The sequence below is a fragment of the Neolamprologus brichardi genome, chromosome 9 (genome assembly GCF_056152115.1).
Source record: "Neolamprologus brichardi isolate AB-2024 chromosome 9, ASM5615211v1, whole genome shotgun sequence".
Classification (NCBI taxonomy): domain Eukaryota; kingdom Metazoa; phylum Chordata; class Actinopteri; order Cichliformes; family Cichlidae; genus Neolamprologus; species Neolamprologus brichardi.
The window spans coordinates 25,094,281-25,119,360 of NC_142112.1; the positions used below are offsets into that span (position 1 = coordinate 25,094,281).

The 25,080-nt window shown below is 40.5% G+C and overlaps 2 protein-coding genes across 4 annotated transcripts; one reads left to right on the forward strand and one right to left on the reverse strand.

The window, feature by feature from the left end:
• Positions 1-526: 526 nt before the first annotated feature.
• On the reverse strand, positions 527-10,448 carry pcolce2b (procollagen C-endopeptidase enhancer 2b). Its single transcript, XM_006795086.3, has 9 exons — positions 10,200-10,448; positions 9,814-9,922; positions 9,177-9,432; positions 8,094-8,218; positions 7,156-7,292; positions 6,892-7,055; positions 5,858-5,941; positions 2,876-3,043; positions 527-2,517 (listed from the first exon to the last, which is right to left on the reverse strand). Exons 1-9 carry the CDS (start codon positions 10,331-10,333, stop codon positions 2,387-2,389), a joined length of 1,308 nt encoding a protein of 435 aa, XP_006795149.2. The 5' UTR covers positions 10,334-10,448; the 3' UTR covers positions 527-2,386.
• A 1,084-nt stretch (positions 10,449-11,532) lies between these two features.
• u2surp (U2 snRNP-associated SURP domain containing) lies at positions 11,533-25,050 on the forward strand. 3 transcript variants are annotated; one of them, XM_087846183.1, is made up of 26 exons: positions 11,533-11,604; positions 12,375-12,473; positions 12,580-12,694; positions 12,842-12,966; positions 13,047-13,117; positions 13,258-13,346; positions 13,489-13,524; positions 13,635-13,717; positions 13,886-14,051; positions 14,158-14,369; positions 14,728-14,771; positions 16,383-16,487; positions 16,585-16,651; positions 16,760-16,923; positions 17,911-18,073; positions 18,185-18,264; positions 18,367-18,454; positions 18,564-18,701; positions 18,780-18,969; positions 19,074-19,154; positions 19,266-19,317; positions 19,420-19,564; positions 23,680-23,790; positions 23,930-24,057; positions 24,195-24,380; positions 24,556-25,050. In XM_087846183.1, exons 1-26 carry the CDS (start codon positions 11,560-11,562, stop codon positions 24,692-24,694), a joined length of 2,922 nt encoding a protein of 973 aa, XP_087702309.1. In that variant the 5' UTR covers positions 11,533-11,559; the 3' UTR covers positions 24,695-25,050. The 3 variants fall into 3 exon arrangements, with proteins under 3 accessions (XP_087702309.1, XP_087702307.1, XP_087702308.1); XM_087846181.1 differs by having other exon boundaries at positions 11,537-11,604; positions 24,171-24,380; XM_087846182.1 differs by lacking the exon at positions 13,489-13,524 and having other exon boundaries at positions 11,537-11,604; positions 24,171-24,380.
• The last annotated feature ends 30 nt before the right edge of the window (positions 25,051-25,080 follow it).

The following is a 25,080-nucleotide window of genomic DNA, read 5'->3' on the forward strand; positions in this document are numbered from 1 at the left end:
TTTGCTTCTAAAAAAAGACACTAAGAAAATATCATAATGACGATGATGCTCGAGAAAAAAGCTTCAGCAAATAAGCTCCTCGCTTGGTTGGCGTGAAACCAGAAGAACTGAAAGAATATTGCATGTATTAAATATTGCACATTAAATCACCACAATTAACACTTCCAAACCTTCCCATTAAAACCGAACTTGGGAATTTAATGGCAGGTGCTAAACCATCATTAAAGCTACGACAAATAGCTGCAACAAATCCCCCCTGTGGATATTAAGCGAGCTTGTTAAATTAACGACTGGTCCGCCAAACTGACATCTTTATTTAATGCATCAGTCCCATCCTTTATTCACATTGTATTCAAGAGCCTCAAAGGGTAGGCAGAATATGGAATACTCTAAGGAAAACTGCCACTATAGAATGCCAGAACAGATGTGCACACTGAATTTTTAAAATATGAATAATGTTTATTTCATAAAACATTATAATAAATTGGTGTTCTGCCTATTTCAGACACCGGTGACTGGGGTCAGTTTAATCCTGTGCTAGAATCATGACATGAATGCGAAAACCTCGAGTAATTGAAGACAGATGGGAATTTCTCTGTGTCTTGTTTGTTCTGTAATCATCCAATTTACAGTCATGGTAAAAAAAAAAAAAAAAGAGAGAGAGAGAGAGAAAAAAAACAAACAAACAAAAAGTAAAGTACACTCACTTTGACTTCTAAGGTTTTATGTATCAGGACATAATAAAAACCATTTGCTCCTTAGCAGGGCTCAAAATCAGATAAATACAGCTTCAGATGGACTACAAAACATGACATATTACACAAAAACTAACCCTTAAATGCAGAAGCAGTATGTACACCCTTACTGCTTACATGTGAGTTAAGAGGCCAATGAGGAGAAAGCCGCTGCGAATCAATGCATTCGATTAACTGATTGTCATCGAGTGTGAGCACCTATGTGACACGCACGTTTTGGCAGTTTTCTATTGTCTGGTGTCTTCAGCTGTGTGTTAACACAAAGCCAAAGAGGAAAGACATCAGCGATGATCTTAGAGAAGAAACTGTTGCTGAGAGCTGCTCTACGGCAAGGATGCGTGTTTTTGTGTGTGTAAGTGTGTTTGTTTCCAAAGCCGTCCAGTGGGCCAGATTAGAATCTTTCCAGGCCGATTCTGGTCACTGGGCCAATTCTGGCCCGCGGGCCTTGTGTTTGACATCCCTGTTCTATACAGTCATTAAAAATATTCACAGGTGCCAATCTTCCCAGGAGTGGATATCCCAGCTAATTCACTTCAAGGTCAGGCCGCTACATCTCAGACTCTACAGGCCTCAGTAAACACGGTAAATGTAAAACTGGATCGTAGCACAATTAGACAGAGACTGAACAAGTGGAAGGGTTGCAAGGCAAAAGCCTCCTCTCATCCAAAGTACTTGGCAGCATGGCTTAGGTTTGGAAAGCTATACCTGAACAAACCACAAGATTTCTGGAACAATGTGCTTTGGATACATGAAACCAAAGTGAGTGTTTGGTCATAATAACAGTCTCGCGTTTGTCAAAAACCACACACAGCATATCAAAGCTCCTTTGTATCCCAAAATATTCTACAGTCAAATGTGAGGCCATCTCTCTGACAGCTAATGCGGGGCTGAAACTGGTCGTCCTTTTGTATAGAGAGCTCACGGTGAGCTCAGTGACTGCACAGTGTCCAGGTCCTGTGATCATCACCCCTCCACTATGGTACTTGGCAGCCTGTATGAGGTCTTCATGCTTATATGCTGTGTTTGGTTTTCACTAAACTTGGCACAGGACAATGATCCCAAACATTCCAGCAAATCTACAACAGAACTGCTGAAAAAGAAAAGAATCAAGGTGATACAGTGGCCCAGTCAAAGTCCAGTGCTGGACAGGATCTTAAGAATTCATCCAGAAGGATGTGAGACTGAAAAGTCATACAACTAATTTCTAGTTATTGCTGCTAAAATAGGTTCTTAAAGCTATTGACTCATACTAACCTACTGAGCTCGGCTGTTCTACAAGTGGCTTCTACCTTTTGACTTGTTTTTTGCTAAATAAATAAATTTGATTACATTTTTTAAATGTATTTATTATCCTAACACATAAAATATAAGAAGTGACAGAGGATGTACTTTCTTTTTACCGTAACTGGACAGGAAAATGACTGAACACACAAGGTTTCCATCAACTGAACAAATCATGTAGTTTCCATGATTTGCAGCGGCAGCTCCGCAAACACATTCAGATTTGTTTTCATATCCTTAGTTTGTGTTCTTGAGAAGGAGATTGCTTTGGTTTTTTCATGTAATAATTTCCATCCACAGATGAGCCTTGGGCAGACTAGTTAACAGAAGATCACCAGAGCTACCGGAACTCAGCACTGCTTGTTTATCAAAACGTTGAGTCCTTTTTGGTTCTTTGTCTTAAACGCCATAACAAAGTGGTGCGGGGCGATCTTTCCACGGCCCTCCTCGTCCACCTGGCCCATGAAGATGTAGTTCAAGCCTAGTGAGGTCACACAAAAAAAACCTGAATGCAGTGGCAGAATGGCAGAGACATTCAGGGAGGCCAAAATGTGAGAATCTGCCCACAGCAGGTCCGTATACGATATGTTTATATGCATACATATAAACTTACAGTACTTAGTGTTGAATTGACTGTTTGGACAGTGAGTTCTGCCGCTCACCTAACGCCTCAACTGAGAGTGACAGCGCATCACAGGAGGCAAACTCAGAGCCATAAATTATTCAAAACAGTCAACCAGCATCTATACAATGTCATCATATTGCAGATAATAACCGGGGGGGAAATTATATCGAGGACACTGAGAAAAATTAATTTCATCTCTACGCTGTACACTCACCTCTTCTGATAACTGGGCACTTTCTGCACAGGATAACGATCTTGGTGCTCATTGTCTTTCCTGCCTGCTGGATTGCCAGGTTGCCTTCTTTATACACGTTGATAATAGAGACGGTGGCGTGCATACTTCCACCTCTAATCACCGCTGTAATAACAGTTCCAGTTATCACTGTTGTAAACACAAAAAGCAGATGAAAAATGACATGAAACATTTCTTGGAAAAATAGTATATATAACTCCCCAAAAAAGCCTATACAGACAGAATACATACATATAAAATCCACAGATACATTTTCTTGTACAGAAAACTACAACTGCAATGGCTCCCGCAAGTGCTACAGTACCTCAGTCTTCTTCCCCTCATCCCCAACCGGGGGGTTTCTTCCTGTTAAAAGGGAGTTTTTCTTTCCCACTGTTGCCAAAGGTTTTGCTCATAGGGGGTCATCTGATTGTTTGGGTTCTCACTGTTTTCTCTTTACTATTGTATGGTTTACCTTGCAATGTAAAGGCAACCGTTGTTGTGATTTGATTCCTTAAAATTGAATTGAATTGGTTTAAAAGCGTCTCTTCTGCAAAAGTGGAGTTTTTCTCCAACCTTGTGCAGACTATAATATCCAACTTTGCTGGTCTTGGCACTTGTTCTGGGGTCTTTGGGCACATCTCTCACTATTTTTCTTTCCAGATTCTTTGAAATTTTTCACTTCCTACCTCTGCCAACATTGTTCTGTACTCTGTGGCTCTCTTTGAAATTCTTGATGATGCTTCTCACTCCAGTTGTAGACACTTGGAAACACTGTGATAACTTTGTATATCCACCTCCTGCTTAGTGAGCCTCAACAATTCTTTTTCCAAGTCTAAAGTGATATCTTTTGTTTTTGGCATCATGCTGTCTCAATCGATAGCTCAAACCCTTGCTGAGGTTTATATACTGTATGTAAATTGGAAGATAACCCTCGGTTTTAACTTGATTGTACAAGTTTTGAGCATTACAAAGTAAAAGCACATCACTGCACAGCAGTGATTGTGCTATGGCTCAATAAAAAAGTCTGTTTGTATAATAATAGTGACCCTAGAAATGTTTGGGTTTTGTTTTTTATGAATTAATTAAATTGTTGTGTGCAAAAAGAAACAATTTATGCTTTCTAAAGAAAACCAGAATGTTCAGAAATGCTATGTTGAACATCCCTTGCTCTGTTAATAAATTATGGCAACTGCCAGTACTAGCCCCTCATCCTCACATTCACGTTTGGTTATCATATTCACAATCTTATGTATCAACAATACCCCATAGGCCTTTTACGACTGAGGGTTAAAACCACTTTACTTTTCATAGCAATGCTAATAATTCTGTCCTCATCTGTACTTCTTAAATTAAATCTTAAAAATGGGCACAACTGCGGCTTAACTGGAAAAGCAGTAAAGTTTTAATTCTAGATTCTATGAATAAAAATGTGAAACTGGAAGACTGATCTCGTGGAGTCAGTTAAATAGATGTCCACGTTTCAGATGATGAGTGGATTTAGAAATGTAACACTCAGAAATGTTGCAGTGTGAGACACAGGGACGTTTCCAACACAGAAACTGCTGTCAGCGAGGAAATCTATTTCCCATAGTCATCATTAATGATCTGAGAGAGCTGTGAACAATATGTGCGTGCTACATCTCAACTCCGTTTCTTTGAAGTGCAGCCTGTCTTTAAAAATGTCACTGTGGATTAACAGCATAGACTCTATACATTTCCTTTCAGGCTGTGAGCGCTACACCCTTGTGACCTTTTTTTTAAAGCTTCCTTATGAGGTAAAGGCTCCTTTTAATACAACATCAAAGAATTCCAACTCTATCAAACAAGAGGAAATTGAACGCGGGACATCATTATTGTCACACAGACAGAAAGAAATCCGAGGTCACTCGACAGAAAACGGGGCGATAACGTCATTATAAATCATCTGACAGTTTAACTGCTCAGAGCAGAGATACTTTGCTACTTTGTTCCAGGTTTATTTTCCTGTCTGATTCTGCTTAAACAATGCGACCAGTGTGCGGGGTGAAGTTTCAGCCATTTCCTGTTTAGACAGACCAGCTCTCCGTGAGAACAAAAGAAAAACATACAGTTTTGCCGTTTGTTTCCACGACTGGTGGAGAAGTGATGTTTAGCAGTGACAGCTGAGTGATACTGGAGCCGGTGGAGTGGAGGAGGAGGCACGGCTCATTCGGCATGAACAGGATTCTTTAACCTGATGGTACCAATGCGTCTGGACTTCACATGCTGCCTGTTTCATTTCCTGACAGGGATGAAATTAGCCAGAGGACTGCCTGTTTTACTCGTGCTATTATATCTGTTGCTACTGTTACATAAACCAGCGAGCTGCGTTTGATGATTTAATGTGTAGATGCCACATAATTTGATTATTTTAAAATACCAGCAGTGATTGGACCAGCTATTTTCAGCCTTGTCATGTCTCGTCTCCCTGTTTCATTCAGATGCGCCGATTACGTAAAAGCGACTTTTTCTGCATTCGCCGCCACATCACTCGTCTTTCCTTTTTTTCCCCTTTTCCTCGACACAAACCACATGTGTCAGATTGCCGAGCCTGAATAAACGCCTTCATTTATTGCCACTTTGCCTACAGTCAGGGTCTGAGTATGAGTGTGTGTTTAGACAACAGGTAACCGTGCCCTACTGTATGCAATCATTCACTTCTTGACAGGCTATCAAGGAAGTCTTTGAGATGTGTAAGGGAAAACCAATCACAGAGCAAAGATAGCAACATAATCAGGACTATAAACTGCTACTTAAGGGGAGTTTTGGCTGTCAGCATGGGGTCTACTCATATATATCTTCAGAGAATCTGCAATTCAAGCTGTTTAGGATTAGAATTTGTGAAAGCAGATATGTTAAATGATACAAAAATGGCTGGAATGTATTAGTGACTATGGCTTAATGTGGTTTTTGATAAGTTACAGTAAGCGTTTATGTTCTCACCAAAATTGCTGGAGCAGTAATTGCTCTCAAGCGTCCCTTGTCTTTTGCATTTCTGCCGGCACAGGGCAACAGAGTACTTCAGAGCTGCACAGAGAAAAAAAGAAACACACACACACACAAAAATCAGCCTCTGTAATTTTGCCCGCCAGTGACGCGGGCATGTAAGTTATGATGCCATCTGCTTCTGCTGCAGCCTATTTACTGAGTATTCTTGGTAACACAAGTGTCTCTCCAGATGGATGGCTGTCAGTATCACAGACAATAGCTAGATTATGTGGTGAGGGAACGTCTGTTTTTGAAGTTAAAGATAGAAGAGAATCCATAAAGGAAAGAACTGAGGCTTGAAGAAAATACAATGTGACTGTGCAAATATTTTTCTTACTGTGGAGGGAAAAGACGGGTGAGGGGGGGAGATAAGCCAACCAGAAAGCAGTGACACAGCATGACATCATAGCAGGGGGGCGCCAAAATAACCTGGCCTGAGTGACGGAAAAAAACAACAATGTGTGGGAGTGCGAGTCTGACTATGAAAATGAGCTGTGATTGCAGGTGCAGACGCACGCCCACCACTTGTGTTGTGTACGGTTTACACAAGAGAAAAGTCTTATGAGCATAACACATAGCTTTAGCATATGCTGTGTTACAACATGTGATTGGCTGCATCTGTAATTGGACTACACTTTCCAGTATGTTCTATTGACTCACTGGCTGACTGCTATAATCTATTTACATGAGCAGAGCATTTGCTCTTATGTGAGCCACATGTGTGGGGACAGTAGCAGAATGCATGGCCACAAGCAGCACACTGTACTACTACTTAAGCACCTGGCTCTTTCCTTCTCTTGCCTACATTTGCTATTGGAAGCAGATTTCAGATCCTTCTCAAGTTGAAAGAAGGAGATAAAATCCCACATGTTATCAAAGAATCCAGCAGCACAAAGCAAATACAGTCAAATCAGCTAATGCAGATATTAGAAGTCCGTGGATGTTAGAAGTTTTTTAATGGTTTCTATTGAATATAAGCTGCTACCTACGTATTGGCCTGGTGGTGACTGGCTGTGTGGTAGTTGCAGGCAGTACTGTTGTGGTGGGGAATTTCTTTGGTCTGAACTTGTAGTGCCCAATGAAGCCGTCGGCAGTCAGGCTGAGATCTGACAGGAACTGGATTAGGAGCTGATTCCCCTCCGACAACACCGGCCTACAGAGCAGCACGGGAAAGCAGACTGAGGATGAACTGAGATGAAATCACATGATGGTTTAGTGAAAATGAAATCTTCTGCATGACAGAAATCACCTACGCAGGGGGGCTGTCTCCGCAGTATTTGCCAATCCTCTTCGCATCGTTTATTTCCGGCCCGTTGAAAATGGAGACGTGGTCGTAGCGGCAGTAGTTGTCTCGTTCCACATCGAACTTCTCGAACTTCACCTCAATAATCTGCAGCAGGAGACAAGTTACAAAGTAATCCTCTTTTTTCTAGCAAAAGCTTATAACAGGCCCTAGGGTGCATCATCTGACTAAAGTGTATGCTGTCATTTTTGAAAAGATATACTCCACCTGCGACTCACTGAGATTTCTTAAAAGAACGGCTTAGGTAACTTGCAATGTTTTATTTCAATAGAGTGTTATTCCGCCACTGGCATTTACTCATCATTGATATAGAGGGAAAACATGCATGGAAAAATGACTAGATGAAAAACTTCTGTATCTTCATTTATTTACAAAACTCTGTTTATCTGCTGTGGATAGCTTCTCCAGTTTCCTCAGATTTTCTAAGCACACAATACACACCATGTCAAGATATGACAATTTTCCTCTAAAAACTCTTTGGGGATCACTGTGTTGTTACAAAAATACTATATTCTGCCTGTCAAACTGTGTTTGATATTTGAATGGTTCACAGATATGTGTTAAGCGGCCTAATAAAGAAACAAACAAACAAAGACATTCCCCTGAAAATGCTCAGGTACAAGGACTGGCCTGAAAATGAGTGAAAAAGCAGCCAATGTTCAAAGAAAGCCTTTGAAAACCCTCCAGAAAGCCTGAAGAAGTATTGCTAAACGGCACTTTAAAAAATGACAAGACAGGGTGTCTCCTTGGAAGCAAAATATAAAGAAATTAGGAGTGACTCAAAACTTTTGCACAATGTCCTGGAATTTCAGTTCATTTGAGGTCAGTTATTCAGAAAGAAACATTTGCATTTACTAATTTTTTTAAGTCAAAATTTTAATGTATGACCTGGTTCTTTGGTGCTACTATATGCCAGGAGCAGGTCACTCCAGCTGGGTAGTCCTTCTCAGGCCAGTTGGGTGTTTTGAAAGTCCCAGAGGGCTTAACCAGCCTGCCTCCACAGTACTGGTCCCCTGAGGAGAAATGACTGAAGTTAGTGCTAGGATTACACAATTAATTAGCTATATTCTGCTCCTGTTATTGCTTGAATGAAATAATAAATGTTATTTAGCAATCTTTTAAAGGCTATAATGGTGAGTCGGTAATGTGCTCGTGTTATTAACTGCATCTAGGGGCGGTCACTGCCTTTTTGTCATTATGAACACCATAAAAAGCAAGTCTGTCATTAGTCATCTTTGGGTTTAAAAATAACTGCCATCAGAGGAACATCAGTTCAGAAAAAACACAAACTCTCAAAGGATCGAATCACTTAAAAAGATGCGTTCCTTATAACATATACTTTAACTGATTCTGCCTTTCCAGCATGTAAAAAAATCCATTTAGCAAATTGAAGAAAACAAATCTCTACAAATGGGTGAGACGTGGTGCAGCAGAGTTTTAACCATGTTTAAAGACAGGATAGCAACAGTCTCTCTGCCGGCGGGTAAGAGCCTGACCGACTGGTTAATTGACACTGTCCACTACAGCTGTCAGCTCCTACGATACAGAAAACCAGACATTAAACTTCTAAAAACAGTAGATGGCCCAGTGAGGAAAACGCTAAAGGCTCTAAGCGATATTTCTGACCTTTGCCTTGCAGCACAATAGCCAAAAAACATGAGAAATTCCACATCACAGTGCGAGAAGAGTTAAAAAGCAGGTTTCTTTTAATCCACATGGACTTTTAGCCCACAGACCTGCTCTTACTGAGCACAACACGAACGCATACATCCTGTTGTTTTACTGGGTGTCTGCATACAAACAAGGTAACATTTACTTCTTAGTAACATTACAGAAGCTCCACATATTTCTGCATTACATGCTTGGATAGCAGCAAGATGTTCTGCTACCCTTGCAAACTTGGCACCTTTGACTAAGACAGCTGTGTTAAGAGGAAGCATGCCCAAGCTTCTTCTCCTCATGTTTTCTTACCTCGCTCATGTGTATGGGCAGCAGAGAAAACAGCCAGGAAGCCACTCCCAGCAGTGTTGGCATCAGATACCATCTGCAGGAGCATCTTGTTGCCTGTGGAAACAAGGGCTCCCGGCTTGAACGTCCCACAGAAGCGACCCAGTCTCTGTCCATTGACATGGCCGCTGTAGACATCCACATAATCATAGCGACACAGGTTGTCGTTCTCCAGATCAATGAAGCGGAATGACAGTACCACCACCTTGCCCTCCGGGACCTGGGTGGGGAGTTAGAGAATGCTTAGTTAAATTATTATTATTATTAAATGGCATAACAAACAAATGAGCATAGACCTTTCAGTAAATACTAAATATTGTTACTTTAATACTCTCAAACATTTTAACCTAATTGTGCATTTTAACCCAGCTTATGCCGTTTTTCCAACCTAATCATCAGCTTCACTGCAGTAAAGTACAGAAACATCACAGAGCACTCAGCAAAGATTGCCCCAAGCTAACTGCGGCTGTGGTTAACTTCTTTTAGAAGGAAATTAGGAGTTTGGACTAAGCCAAAGATTGTCATACTGTATTTCTTTTTAATCAACAATGCTTTATCACTGTCGTCATATGCTATGAATGAAAAACACAACTGGACTCACTGTGATTCTCCACACACATTTGGTATTTGGAGGGTAAACTCCTGGGTACCCCTGGCTCCCGATTACTCCAGACTCTCCTGTGATGTTTCCGCCACATGTAAAGATTGGTCTGAGGAGAAAGATATTTTCTATACATATATATAAAATAATAACGGTGCATTAAAGCAAAATTTAAAAACAAAGTTGATAATATCCATTGGATTCAGTGCATTCAGTTCCTCGCCAGTGCGCCACATGTCCCGAGGCAGCCCATACTGCACAATATTCTTCCAACTCCAGTCATCTGACGGTGATTTTCAAAAGGCTAAATGGGATCCTTACTTTTTTAATCTAATAAATCTTTCAAGAAAATTTAAGTTTGGGGTAAAAAGTAAATAAAGAAGTACCTCTGCTGGGACTGCGCACAGACTTCTGTCAAGAACAGTAGAGTCCATGCGCAAAAAATACTGCATGTTCTCCACATTGTTGGGAAAACGGAGCAGGAGCTTCGCCTGTTTTCGACCGGTGGCGTGAATGGCATTGTGTTCAACAGGCTAAAACGGAGGGGAAAAGTACCCAGGAGCTCCTGTAAGGAGTTTCAGCAACGGAAAACTCAAGCAACCAGATGAATATAGCGTTTGTTCTGCGTGGTAGGAGGGACGGGGCGCAGGGTGCACATTTCTTTTTTTTCTTTCTTTTTCTTTTTTCCTTAGGAGGGTTAAAGACGCGCTGGGAGGGGAGGGAGTGGGCGCTTGCGTTAGTTGGCTTGAAAACGAAAAACCTTTAAGGAGATGGCATGAATAAACTTGACTCCAGAAGTTATCTATGCATGGTTTCACATTCCGATCAACGTGTATATTTCTGAATTCAAATACCTGCATGTGCCTAAAGGTGAATGAGGCAACTTGTGTTGTGTTCGCCAATCTTATTTTTTTATTTTATATTTTATATATATCTATAAACTGAAATATAAAATACAATTACATGAAATATGGCTTGTTAGAGTTGTGTGCAGCAAAGGGGTCATCTGAGGATTGAAAGAGAGCACCACCTGCTGGACAAACTATGGTGTAAGCAATTTTATTATCGCTCAAATTCCAATTCAAAAATGTGCTGTTCTCTCCATCACATTATGTTGTTTATTTGATTATATAATTATTATTTCCATTTTAGATGTTACCTATTTGTCCATTTGCATTTCTTGAAATGCTCAGTCCATGTCATTTGTTTTAAAATTTCATGAATAGTGAAATTACCTTATTTGCTTGCACTGGTACACGTGTGGTAATATTTAGGCTGCTTCATTCTTTGTTTATTTACCCTGATATCTTAGTCTGAGTCTGCAGTTTGAATTATACGGAACCTGCATGCTGATTATGGCATATACACACCATTCACATCGGAATTTTCAGTGGGGACAAAAACAAACAAAAAGGATAGAGTGAGATTGAAGTCACTTCGAGCAGCAAATGAGAGTTAGACCTGCCTGTCGACCTAGTTAATTTTTCTCTTTCATAGTATTTCTGTGCCAATTCATTATCTCTGTTGATCGGTGTAATAGTGGTATTAATTTTATTAATTTATACAATTTATACATATTTATAGTTTTAATACGTGATAGCATTTTGAATCCTGGTGTCGCGCTTGAGAAACTGAAAGAAGAGAGAAGGGAAGCATCGGCGATTCTGTGACTGATTGCGACGCCTGGTGTTTTACAGTTGCCATTATCATCAGCTCGGCGATCGATTCATTTCAGTTCCACAAAAGATGGCGGACCGAACGCCTGGTGGCTCTCAGAAAGCTAGCGCTAAGGTAAACTTATAGTTTGTAGTTGTTTTAGCTCACTTGCACCTGTTGTAATGAGAACTGTGCGAATAATCTTGTGCTTGAACAGCACTAGCTGTTTGCTGTAAAAGACCACAACAGGGAGTGTGCGCAACAGTGTCTGCTAACACTGCCGCGCTACGGCTAACTGAGGCGCCGCAGCCACACTGGCTGGTTTTAGCTAAGCTAAGCTAATGTGTTGGTCACCATAAACTGGATTAATGGAAGCAGTTATCACAGGAATAAACTTGTTCGCAAATCACAAGCTTTACACATGCATTGTCTTCTGGATGACGTACAGTGGTTGTATATTTCAGTGTGGAAATAGTAAATTAAGCATTTGGGAGCTGGGGCCTAACCGTCATTCGCCGTTTAGCGTAATGCATTCAGTCCGTGGCGCTGCACCAAAAGACGACTTCTTAGGCCTCTTGTTAATTTAGCTAATTTCTTAATCTTCCCTGGTCTCCAGCTGCAGCTTGGTCGTAAATGCGTAATGTATTATACTTAAATAATTAGTGTTAAATGTCTGAGTAACGGTTGCAGGCGCCTATTTAATGCAGCCGACTTTATAAACCAGCGGCTACAGTCCGCGCTGAAGTTACCTGTTTACGTGATAATTGATAGGCATATTAAATAATAATAATAGCAGGACTCAACATTACTTGAACAAGTCGTGGTTGTTTCCAGTTATTAAATAGTCGTAATGTGTGCTTATTAAATACCTGGTGAAAACAACCATACTTTGTTGACATGTACAGGCGCTGCTTGAGAGCAAACTGAAGTCTTTCAGCATTGGCAAGATGGCAGTGGCAAAGAGAACCCTCAGCAAAAAGGAACAAGATGAAATAAAGAAAAAAGTAAGTATGGATGTTCCTTTTGCACAATATTCTCTGCATGAGTAATAGCTGTTAGAGATTTATATGATTTATTTACTTTGACACCTTTGTGTACGTGTGTGTTCAGGAAGATGAACGAGCGGCAGCTGAAATTTATGAGGAGTTTCTTGCTGCTTTTGAAGGAGGAGGGGAGGGAAAAGTCAAAGCTTTTGTCCGTGGTGGCATTGCAAATGCAACGAAAGGTATACGTTTTGCATTATATGTTTCTCAAACTGATTGCAAAATATGCAAATGTTAAAGAACAGTTCACCAAACCTTTTTTACTTCGGAAATTGAAATAGTAATGTGATTGGGGGGCGAAAACTAAAAGATTTTTTTTCTCCTTGCAGAGGAAGCGGCTGCTGATGAGAAGAGAGGAAAGTTGTACAAGCCTAAGTCACGTTTTGAGACCCAACCAAAAAGCATCCTGCCTTTGGAAACCCCGCCACAATTTTTAGCATTAGACAAACGGCATGTAAGTACTGTTTCTGAGAATGAGAAGCATCTCGTCTAACTTTTGCATTGAATAACACTTACCTGGTTTACTCATTGTAGGGCTTAAAGAAGAGCAGTGAAAAGGAAAAGAAGAAGAGTAATTTGGAGCTCTTCAAAGAAGAACTTAAACAGTAAGTTTTAACACAGGAAGGTGTTAAAAGATTTTAGTGGCAGAGATTAGATGTTCCTAAGACTTTTGGTGTTTTTATTAAAGTTGTAATATATTAAACACAGATTTTAATCAGCTGTGATATGTGTCTGTGTCTTGTAGAATACAGGAAGAGAGAGATGAAAGACACAAAATGAAAGGACGTGTTAGTCGCTTCGAACCGCTCTCTGGGACGGATGGAAGACGCTCCTGTAAGTGTTGTTTAAGTCACGTGACTGCCTTACGTGCACTAACTTGGCCTGACAGGGCCCTTTCCTGCCTTACGCCACCCTCTGTCCCTTTGTCCACATCTACCCTGAAACAAAATTTATACTGCTTTTCTGCTTCTTTTAGCGGATGGTTCTTCACGAAGAAACCGTCCGTCCAGTGGTAATTTTGACTTAATATAGTGACCGTGAATACCTTTATCTTGCTAAGAAAATAATGTTGGTCCTGTCAGACAGCAGCAGGAAATTCTTTTCTCTTCTCTGTGTCTGCAGTTTTGGATGACTGTGCACCAGGTTCCCATGACGTTGGAGATCCATCCACTACTAACTTGTACCTTGGAAACATCAATCCACAGGTTTGTATCTAAACATGCATGAAGTGGAAGTAATGTAAAGCTTGCCATAAAAGGAGGGGCTTAAGCATGTTGCTATTCCTTAGAAATTTGCTACATATGCCCTTAATTCAGAATGCGAAATATTTATGCAATGTCTGTGTTTCTCAATTTGTATCATTTACTTCATAGATGAACGAAGAGATGCTGTGCCAAGAGTTTGGCCGGTATGGCCCGCTGGCAAGTGTGAAAATCATGTGGCCGAGGACAGATGAGGAAAGGGCTCGGGAGAGGAACTGTGGCTTTGTGGCTTTCATGAACAGGAGGGATGCAGAGCGAGCACTCAAAAACTTAAATGGTACAAATCTCGAATTCTTTTATTAAGTTGTTAGATTACATCCTTTTATCTTCTTTCCAGTTCACATGTGCGTGTATAATTTAATGCACATTTACTCCCATAATAGGAAAGATGATAATGAACTTTGAGATGAAATTAGGATGGGGAAAAGGTGTGCCCATTCCACCCCATCCCATCTATATCCCTCCTTCTATGATGGAGCATACACTCCCCCCGCCTCCCTCTGGCCTCCCATTCAACGCACAGCCCCGAGAGAGGCTAAAGAACCCCAATGCTCCTCTGCTTCCTCCACCTAAAAACAAGGAGGAGTTCGACAAGGTAATTCAATACGTCAGCCTAGGATTTTCTCATGGGATATGGCAATGTTTTGTTAATTGTGGTGGTAAGATGTTAGTCATAATAAGCAAGTCAGTACAGGATTTAGATTTTGAATTAGTTGTTGTGTGTAAGAAAGTGTCGTTATCAAATGTCAATGTGTGCAAAATGCTCAGTGTTACAAAGAGGTGTTACTATGGTAAAGTATCAGGGTTGTTTGGCCACTAGTAAAACTGACAGCAGGAAAGGAAAGTTATTGTCTGCTTGCACTTTTTAAATGCATTTTTTATATTTTTCACCTGTTGCCTTTGTAACAATACTCACATTCTATGTTTATTATCTGATGTGACTTCATATACAGACTCTGTCGCAAGCCATAGTCAAAGTGGTTATCCCAACAGAAAGGTACATGTTTTTCTTTTTTTTTTTTTAAATTGGTGTACAAACTTAGAAAGAAAAAAAACATCCCATAATGAAACTAATAAGTTTGATCATTTGATCACTGCATGCTACAGGGGGCTGGTCAGTGTGGATGAGCAATGGTTGAGGCAGCTGCACGGCGTCTTCATACTAGTACCTAGAATAATACTGACTGAAATTTGTTTCACATCCCTCCATCATTCATATTTTCTTTACATGTGTAGCCAAACATCATTATAGATCTTAATAACTATGCTATTTAGAGAAAAAGATCATTACTTTCACAGTCCCACTCCATACATAGACATTAAATCGTGTTTCTCAACTTTAGTGATGTTGTACTCTGCTACATACATGATCTGCTGATTCTAGATCCGTAGTTGTGAAAACCTGTTCTCTGACCATTGCTCACTCAGACCGTCTCCCCCCTTGGCCTCTGTCACTATGAGGAGCTCAGTAAATTTGGCTCCTGCTGACAAATCCAAACCTGCCATCATTAGTCTATATATGACCTTTGACATTGGCCTTGGTGAGCAGCACAAGTTGAACTGTCTGCAGCAGCGAGGGACCTGAAAAGCATCATGGGATGGATTGGGAAAGTATACAGAATTTTACCCCGTCATTGGTACGATCGGCTCCAATACAAGTAAATGTGATTTGTGTTGTCAAATGAAAGACATCCTTTGTCTTGTTGGCCACTTTAGGCTAATTGTATGCAGCCTGCACAATTTATTTCCTCTACAAATTATCACAGAAGAACTTCTAACGTTCCCATTTGCACAGTTTTAAGTTGGTACCAACTCCACTAGTAGATAACCCGTTTTAGGCCAAAGATCATATACTGCTTTTTCACGTTACATTAGTAGGAAAGAGTGGGAATTGAAAGGCACTGTACTGACAAATATTCCTGTTAGTGCGGTGTCTTATTAATGTCTCACTCCTGTTGTTCCCAATTCCACTCACCTCTACATTGTGAAATTTGAACTTAAAGATATTTTATAAGAAGGTTCCGAGCAGTGCAATGTAATTAAAAGCTGTTGCACTGTAGCCTCAAAGAACACAGGCATGACTTTAGTAGATGCAATAAAAAAGCTTTTCTTTTCTTTTCCTTTTTTTTTTTTTAATTGACATGAATGTCGTACTGTCACAAAATGTTTTTATATACATATTTTTATTTTTTGCGTGTATTCATTGATGTTATATGTAGGCCCAGAGGTGTAGCCACAGTGATGGTTAATTTATTCCTGGTCATGTGACGCACTCTGACAGTCATGTTGTCTCATATTCCCCGTCATTTAAACCGTCGCCATAGTAAATAATAAATGGGTATTGTGGTAAGATTTTAGAGTGATTTAGGCATCATTCTGTACCAAGTATATAATGTCACAGTAGAAATTTATTATTCAGGTATAGGTCAATACAGCTGCATTTATGCTTGCAGCATTTCATTGTGTGACATAAATTGTCTTTGCCTAGTCAGCCTGTTGAGTGTGTCAGACCACCAAGAATAAATTAATCTTTAATTGGGAGGTTTTAGTAGTGTTCAAGAGTCCGTCCAGTCTGAATCCGTTTGCTTTAACTGTGTTTTTCTTGTAGGAATTTGCTCTCTCTCATCCATCGAATGATCGAGTTTGTGGTGCGTGAAGGACCAATGTTTGAAGCCATGATCATGAACAGAGAGATCAACAATCCCATGTACAGGTGAGCTTAACTGCACAATAGACATGTAGTGTTATTCTGTTAGCTAAAATTCTTTATGTGCTGAGTTAAAAAGGTTGTGTATGTCTTTTTATGACAGGTTTTTATTTGAGAACCAGAGCCCAGCACATGTATACTACCGATGGAAGCTCTACTCCATACTGCAGGTTAGTTTTCTATCTTGAAAAAAGTTGCAAAATTTCAGGGGGATCCAGCCATTCCACTAAGTTTCTTCTTTTTATCAATGTGTTCACTGTGATTTATTACTTCCTCAGGGTGAATCACCAGCCAAATGGCGAACAGATGACTTTAGGATGTTTAAAAATGGCTCTTTGTGGCGCCCACCTCCTCTTAATCCGTACCTCCATGGTCCCTACGATGACGGTGAGGAGGAGGAAGATGAAGAGGAGGCCAATAAGAAAGGCTGCTTAAAAGAAGAGTAAGAATATTTGTTTATATTCTGTTACATCTATGTTGTATTTGCTAAATTGCAGAAGTTCTGAGGTTTTTACTTGAAGGAACACTGGAGTCATGCTTTGATTTCTAATTGGCTTTGTTGACGTTCCCACCTGCTCCAGTGTTGTTACAACTGTTAATACTTTGCTGAGTAGTGACTCAGTATTTAGAAATCAGCAGGATAGTCGAGTTTATCTGCATATCCATGAATTTTAACATCAACTCACAGCTCACGCCTGCACTCGCACTGCTACATTTTTGCTAATCTAACATGAAAGTAAATGTAAAAACACAAAGTGAGAACCTGAATTGTCAACTGTAATGGAATAAACTTGTGCTTTGCAATTGAAAACCCAGGCCTGTTTTAACCGATGCATTAATGGATGCATTTTTAGACATAAGTTGTTTGGCCGCCATTTTCTTTGTGAGTATTTATTACACAGCGTGCTGCGGGGAAACGCCTGTTCTAACGTTTGAGTCTAAGGTTTATTTTTTAGCACCTGACGGCTCTTTTTTGCTTCTCATCCATAAACACTCTGCATACTCTTTCACGTGATTAAGTTTATTTTGAAAAGTCTCAACAGGATCTTGAGCTTTATTGTGAAAAGTTTATGTGGAAAATAAACAAGCGGACACGCGATGGTTTTACGGTCGTTGTTGCTAACGACAACGCATAAAAACAGGCGTCTGTAGTGTGGTTATATTAAATATAAGAGAAAGAGAGAACTTTAAGAAATTAATATAGCCACTACAGTGACCATCAAAAGGATGAAAAAAATGTTGCCGTAAACAGTTTATTTTGCGACACCACGAAACAAACAATAGCGTAAAATGAAACGATAGACGTTTTTATATCGTCATCCGATATATATCGTTATATGAACAGCCCTAGACAGATATGAAAAGTACAGTAGAGCAGACAACAGCTGGGTTAAATGCACTCTGTCCTCACTGTCCTTCATCTCTGCAGGGAGCGGGACAAACTAGAGGAGATGCTGCGTGGTTTGACTCCCAGGAGGGCAGATATTGCAGAGGCCATGCTGTTCTGTCTCAGCCATGCTGAAGCTGCTGAAGAAATTGTGGAGTGTATCACAGAGTCCCTCTCCATCCTAAAGACCCCTTTACCCAAGAAGGCAAGACACTGACCAAAAGAAGCGAAAGACTTTGATAACAACCTGTTTATAGAATTACCCAAAAACCCTTCCAGAATCATAAACCCCTGTTTGCTCTTTGATGTCTTTCAGATTGCACGGTTGTATCTAGTTTCTGATGTGCTGTATAACTCTTCTGCCAAAGTAGCCAATGCATCTTACTACAGAAAATAGTAAGTTATGTCGTTTGTATACTTGAACCATATTATCATCAATTTCACTTAGTCACTCCTTTTTTCCCTGGAAATAAATTGCTCTTTCCTTGTTCTTAATAGCTTTGAGACAAAACTCTGCCAGATTTTCGCCGACCTAAACGCAACTTACAAAACAATACAAGGTCACCTTCAGTGTGAAAACTTCAAGGTACCAAGTCTTGTTAAGTAAACTTCACAGCCTTGATAATTTATATAGTTAAACATCTAGGTTACTTAGCTCTTTTTGTCCTAATTCTTTTTGTGTGTGTGTGTGCTAGCAACGGGTAATGTCATGTTTCCGGGCATGGGAGGACTGGGCTGTGTACCCTGACCCTTTTCTTATCAAGCTGCAGAACATCTTCCTTGGTCTAGTAAACCTCGCTGTGGAGAAGGAGCCTGTAAGCCTTGTTGTGGAGGTAAGTGAGGCCTTATTATTTAGTCTTTTCAGTACCATTAAAATTATTGTATTAATATTGCTCTACATTTGTATCAAGCCTGAGCCAGCAGACGACATTGATGGGGCTCCTATCGGGGATTATGTAGATGGTACTCCACTGGAGGACGTGGATGGAGTGCCCATTGACTCAGTTCCCATTGATGGGGCACCAATCGATGGAGCCCCTCTGGATGACCTAGATGGAGTTCCTATCAAGTCCATGGAAGAAGACCTAGATGGAATACCTTGTGAGTAGTGCATACAATAACAAAGCATGTTTCCAAGAGTTGTTGGATCCATCAATTTCCCAGCGACTCAGTTCTTTTTTTTCTTCTTCTTTCTATTAATATAGTGGATCCGTCCAAGGATGCTCCCTTCAAGGTAGCACCATCGAAATGGGAAGCAGTGGATGAGGCAGAGTTAGAATCTCAAGGTGAGGCCTTTTAAAGTGTCAGATTAGTTGTTACCTACATTATGTTATCATAGCTGGCGTGAGGGTTTCGCAATTACTTGACTCATATAATTGCCTTTGTTTGCTCCTCAGCTGTGACAACCTCCAAGTGGGAGATATTTGAGCAGCCAGAAGAAACAAAAAAGTACGTTTTTTTGTTTGTGTGTGTTTGCCTTTTGAGTTTGATGTTTTGTGAATGCCTTGACACGCCTTTGTTTAAAAAAATTTATTGTGTTCACATCTAAAGGGATGATGCGGACAGTGATGAGGACAGAAGCCCTCGTTCAGAAGATAATCAGAGCTATTCCAACCCGATCAGAGATGACTCTGACTTTAAGTCAAAGATGTCTGAAATGAATGAGGAGAAGCGCTCTAAGCTCAGAGAGATAGAGGTACTTTTTTTTCCCCCCCTCTTTATTTATAAAGTTTTGCACATGTAATTTGACATATCAGGCCCAATACAGCAAGTACCAACCGATACAAACACATATATCAAGACAGATTAGGCCATTAAAATTCGGATGATAACAGTAAAACAGAAAAAAAAGGGAAAAAGGAAGAAAAACAAAAAAACAACAACCCACACACAGAAAACAACAACAAAAAAACAAAAACAACCCCCCCCCCCCCCCAAAAAAAAAAAACAGAACAAAAGGGAACCCCATGATACAAAAGTTTATTCTGTTGTAAGTGTTTTCAATGAGTTAAAGTAAATGATAAAAGGCTGCCACATCTGCAAGAACTTATTAACATTTCCTCTGAGTCTGAATTTTATTTTCTCCATTTTTAAAAAGAACATAACATCTTCCAGCCAACGTGATCGGGCTGGAGGGTGAGGAGCTTTCCAAGACAGCAAAATTCGACGTCGTGCCAGCAGTGAAGTGAAAGCGATAATATCCAGTTGCTTACGACTAAGGTTTAGGGTGGCATCTTCAGAAACACCAAAAATGGCAACTAGTGGGCATGGTTTGAGAGTAATGCTCAAAACATGAGAGAGCACTTCAGTGTAAGTAAGAAGTCCAGTATAATTGAAGTGACGGGCAGGCAAAAAACATGAGTTAAATCGCAGGGGGAGACGTTGCATCTGTTGCACAGGTCAGGAATGCCGGGGTATATTTTAGATAGTCTAGATCTTGAGAAGTGTAATCTGTATACCGTCTTAAACTGAATAAGGGAGAGTCTTGCACATGAGGCTGAGGAATGAATTTTTTCAATTACTTTGTCCCAGTAACCTTCAACAAATTGAAGACCCAGTTCCTGTTCCCAACTCGAAGCAATTTTCTTGGTTGAGTAATTGCCCGATGCCATAATTAAAGCATATATTTGTGATATTAGAGCCTTACTGTGAGGCTTCAACTGGAATAAGTCTTCCCATCAAGGCTTGAGAGGCTGACTTGGAAACTCTGGCAAGATAGAAGATGTACAGTGTCTTATTTGAAAGTAGTGGAGCAAATGATACGAGGGCAAATCATACAAAGTACAAAGGTCACTAAAACTGAGAAAAATGTTATCTTTAAAAAAGTCATAAAAACATTTGATACCTTTTCTTGCCCATATACGGAAGGAGGAGTCCACCAGGGATGGGGGGAAGAGGTGGTTGTTGCAGATTGGGGTCAGAGCAGAAGCAGAGACTGAATTGAAGTGATGCCGGAATTGATACCATATTTTTAAAGAGCCAATTAGAACAGGGTTGTCTGTGAATTGTAACAGGGAAACAGGAAGGGATGAAAATCCGTTTTGATAAGATTTAAAAGTCTACATTAAGAAGGCTTATTGGTCGATAGGAGCTACAACAAGTAGGATCCATTCCTTCTTTATTCAGTAATGAGATAGAAGCCTGTCTCAGTGTCTGAGGGAGAGAGACGCGTTTCAGTGACTCCTCAAAAACCGACAGCAGCAAAGGGGCCGGTTTTAAGTGGAATTTTTTTATAAAATTTGGCGGGGAACCCATCGAGACCAGGGGACTTTCCAGACTGTAAGGATGTGATTGATGATATAACCTCATCCAAAGTGAGCGGTGCATCAATTTCTGCTGCTGTTGAGGGTGTAATTGTAGGGGTATCGTATTTGTTAAGAAACTGGTTCATATCTATAGAATTAGAGGTGAACTCTGATGTATACAGAGAACTATAAAATGATAAGTTGATTTCCGTTGGATCAGAAGTCAAAGTTCCTGATTCATTTTTAATTTGGAAAATTTGGCAAGATGCCGATTGGTGACGTAGCTGGTGGGCTAGCAGACGAGAGGCTTTATCACCATGTTCATAATAGTTGCCATGGGACTGTAATAACAATTGTTCTGCATCATGGGTCGACAGGAGACTGAACTCAGATTGTAGGTTAAGACGCTGCTTATATATTTCAGGTGAGGGAGTTTGAGCGTGTTGCCGGTCTAGAGCTTGAATTTTGGCAGAAAGTTCATTTTGCTTAGCTTTCTTTGATTTAGATAGGTGAGATAAATAGGAAATAATTTGGCCTCTGAGGTATGCTTTAAGAGTTTCCCATAGTAGAGAATTTGAGACATCCTCAGACTCATTTGTAGTTAAGAAATTATCAATTGCAGATGAGATATAGTCACAGAAAGCTGAATCAGACAAGAGTAGAGAGTTCAACCTCCATGGATGCTGAGGTCTATAGCCAGGAGACAAGGCCATATCCAGGGCTAATGGAGCATGATCAGATATAACAATCGGAAGATATTCAGAGTTGCAAACTTTAGAAGCCATGGAGCCATTTATAAAAAAAGTAATCGATGCGAGAATATGTGTGATGAACATTTGAAAAAAAGGAGTATTCTCTGTGGCCTTTAAGGATCAATGTATCCATTTTGGGTCATAAAGTGTGAGAAAGCCCTGGACATAGCAGATGATGCTTTAGAGCCAGTGGCAGATTTGTCTAAAGCTGGGTCAATAACGCAGTTTAAATCACCTCCGAAGATCAGGAGGTGCGTATTTAAGTCGAATCATCCTCAAAAGATTATTAGCAAACAGAGCGTTGTCAAAGTTTGGGGCATAGACGTTGACTAAAACAACTGGGTTATTCACGAGGGTCCCTACAACAATTAGATATCGTCCATTTTTGTTCAATTTAATGAGAGAAAAATGTATTTTATTCCTAATTAAGATTGCCACTCCTCTGGCTCTAATATCAAAGTTTGAGTGAAACATATGACCTATCCATGGAGGTTTAAGTCTTTTATGATCTTTGACTCGCAAATGAGTCTCCTGGAGAAAAGCTACATCTGTATTGATGTATAGTTCCCCCCACCCCACCCACTAGGTCCCATTTCTGAACTAAGGTGACCGCAGTATATTCCCAACAACTTCAACCTCCTAGCCCAAACTCCTGCTACATAGAAACTCCATACAACCTTAACTTTGAAGTACTAAGTGTATATCTCAATATAAATCAAACCTTCTAGGGATCAGTGGACATTAATTCAAAATATTACAAAAGAAACATAAGAACCAGGTGTTAAAACGGTGACAACTAGTATTACCATGAAATAACAGATATACAGTGCTTGCCTGCCTTCTCTGTAATTGTCCGAGTGCTTGTAAGTCGACAAGGATTCAAGTCACTTTACTCGCAGCTGTCAGTCACTGTGGCCTTTGAGCTTCAGCTTTGTTCCTCAAACCCTGCACGAACTATCAGCTTCTGAAACAGACGTAAAACACTTTTTCTCCCCGGTGGGCAGAACGATGCGCAGTTTAGCCAGGAAGAGGAGCGCAGGTTTAAATCCCCGCTTATAAAGTTCAGACATTGCATCTTTAAACTCAGCTCGGTTCTTCACCACCTCCGGGCTGTAATCTTCATATAGCCGGATCCTATGGCCATTGTAACTGAGCTCGCCTTTCTTACAAGCTTCACGGATTACCAGGTCTTTTATTTGGTACTGGTGAAATCACAGAATAACCGGCCGTGGTTTTGTCGATTTCGGAACTGGACTCTGGTGCGCCCTGTCCAGCTCGGGCGGCGAGGGAAGCACCTGCGCTCCGAAAACATCGACAATGAGCTGAGAAACGAAAGCTGTCAGGCGTGGGTAATTCAGTGTATGTCGATTCCAAAGAATTAATGCGTTGACCGTGGCCCTGCACTGCAGACTGCACATTGTGTAACTTAGAGGACAAGTCCTCAAAGGATGACTTAAAGTCCGCTAGCAATGCAGCTCTATGCTCTTCAAGCATTAAGCTAATCTCGGCTGCAGTTACAGGTGCCGCAGGTGTCGAGGTTTCTCGGTCTCTGTCTTGTTTGCCCTTTGACTTTGACATTCTTTCGATCTTTGGTAGTCGACAAAGGCAAAAGACATCCAAAACTGGGAATCAAAATCTCAAAGAAGTAGGTTCGTTAGGTAAATGCTGAGCCATGTAGCGGAGCGGACCTAAAACATGTCTACCCAGTAAACGCCATTACTGGAAGTCCCAGATAGAGGTACTTTACAAATGCCACAGATCTCAGACTGCACATGGCAGTATACGACAATAGTTGATTGTATTTCTCCATGCAGGTTAAAGTCATGAAGTTCCAGGATGAGCTGGAGTCTGGGAAAAGACCTAAGAAGCCTGGTCAGAGTATTCAGGAGCAGGTGGAACATTATAGGGACAAACTACTACAAAAGGTGTGTATTGGATCAGGTGTGCTTAAAGTTTGGATGAAAAATGCACACTTTTGATCATTTATTACTGGTTTATAATTGTTACATGCCATGAAAACTAAAATCAAACCCTAACAAGAGATTTTTTTTTTGATCCCTTTAGGAAAAAGAAAAAGAAAAACTGGAGCGGGAAAAAGAGAAGGAAAAGAAAGAGAAGGAAAAAGCTGAGGCACGGTTGAAAGAGTTAAAGAAGGAAAAAGAGAAGGAGGACACACCAACCAGAAAGGAGAGGTCAGACACTTGTTTAGTTGCTGCGTGCTTTCAGTGATTCAAAGTGTGGATCTAGGGGGTTTTTTTTCTTTCATTCATGGAACATTGGATTTATTTAATTTCCTGTGTGACAGATATTTGTCCCCTCCGGTTGATAGGAAGCGTCGTCACAGTGGATCACCGAGCCCAACGCGGAGCAGCAGCAGACGAGGCCGGTCGTCCTCACCTCGTTCAGAGCGGTCAGAAAGATCAGAGCGCTCCGACCGATCATACTCTAAAGACACATCCTCACGTTCTTCTCATAAAGACTCTCCTCGATCCAGCAACAGAAAGTCATCCAAGAGGTAAGATGGTGTTAAGCGCTACTAATGTTAACATTTTAACATACTCAATGTGCTTGAAGTGGTCACTAAGAGTAGTAAAGTGCTACATATGTAGTCCGTGACCTGAATATTCAGCAAATTGTATATTTGCTTTTCTGGGTATTCCCATTTTTTGTTTTGCCCTTTTCTTATTTAGATCACCGTCATCACCTCGCACACCCAAACGATCCAGGAGGTCGCGCTCCAGGACACCCAAGAAATCAGCTAAGAAATCCCGCTCCAAATCTAGATCTCCACATCGATCTCACAAAAAGTCAAAGAAGAGTAAACACTGACATCTTTTTTTTTTCTTTTCTTCCCCAACTCCTCCCTCCTATTCTCTGCGCCATGTGTATAAAAATTGACTGATTTGGCAGCTGAAGATTTCTGCCCTGATGTTAAAGTGAGGACAATGAAGTGTGGAGGGTTTTGCATGGGTTTCCATCTGGTGTACCGGATAGATGGCGCCACTGCTGTTTTATATTGTAAAAAAATAAATAATGTGCTTGTGTTTCCTGATTCCCCATCACCTCCAAATGGAATTCATCCATGTGGTAGACCACACCTGTAAAGAGTGTGACGACAATAGTCTTATTCATGCTGTCATTTTCTGTTTTTGTAGTTCACATTAAAAATAATTCCTAATAAACAAGTGATTTTTTTTTTTTTTTAAACAAAGAGC

What these genes read in the sequence shown, in the direction of transcription:
- pcolce2b (XM_006795086.3), bottom strand. Translation starts at nt 10,333, where the DNA reads ATGCCATTCACGCCACCGGTCGAAAACAGGCGAAGCTCCTGCTCCGTT. An exon ending in AATGTGTGTGGAGAATCACA is followed by an intron (nt 9,433 to 9,813) that starts GTGAGTCCAGTT and finishes CTCCCCACCCAG; the next exon opens with GTCCCGGAGGGCAAGGTGGT. An exon ending in TAGTAGCACCAAAGAACCAG is followed by an intron (nt 7,293 to 8,093) that starts GTCATACATTAA and finishes CTCCTGCTGCAG; the next exon opens with ATTATTGAGGTGAAGTTCGA.
- u2surp (XM_087846181.1), top strand. Translation starts at nt 11,560, where the DNA reads ATGGCGGACCGAACGCCTGGTGGCTCTCAGAAAGCTAGCGCTAAG. An exon ending in TTGGAAACATCAATCCACAG is followed by an intron (nt 13,718 to 13,885) that starts GTTTGTATCTAA and finishes TTTACTTCATAG; the next exon opens with ATGAACGAAGAGATGCTGTG. An exon ending in AGACCTAGATGGAATACCTT is followed by an intron (nt 18,970 to 19,073) that starts GTGAGTAGTGCA and finishes CTATTAATATAG; the next exon opens with TGGATCCGTCCAAGGATGCT.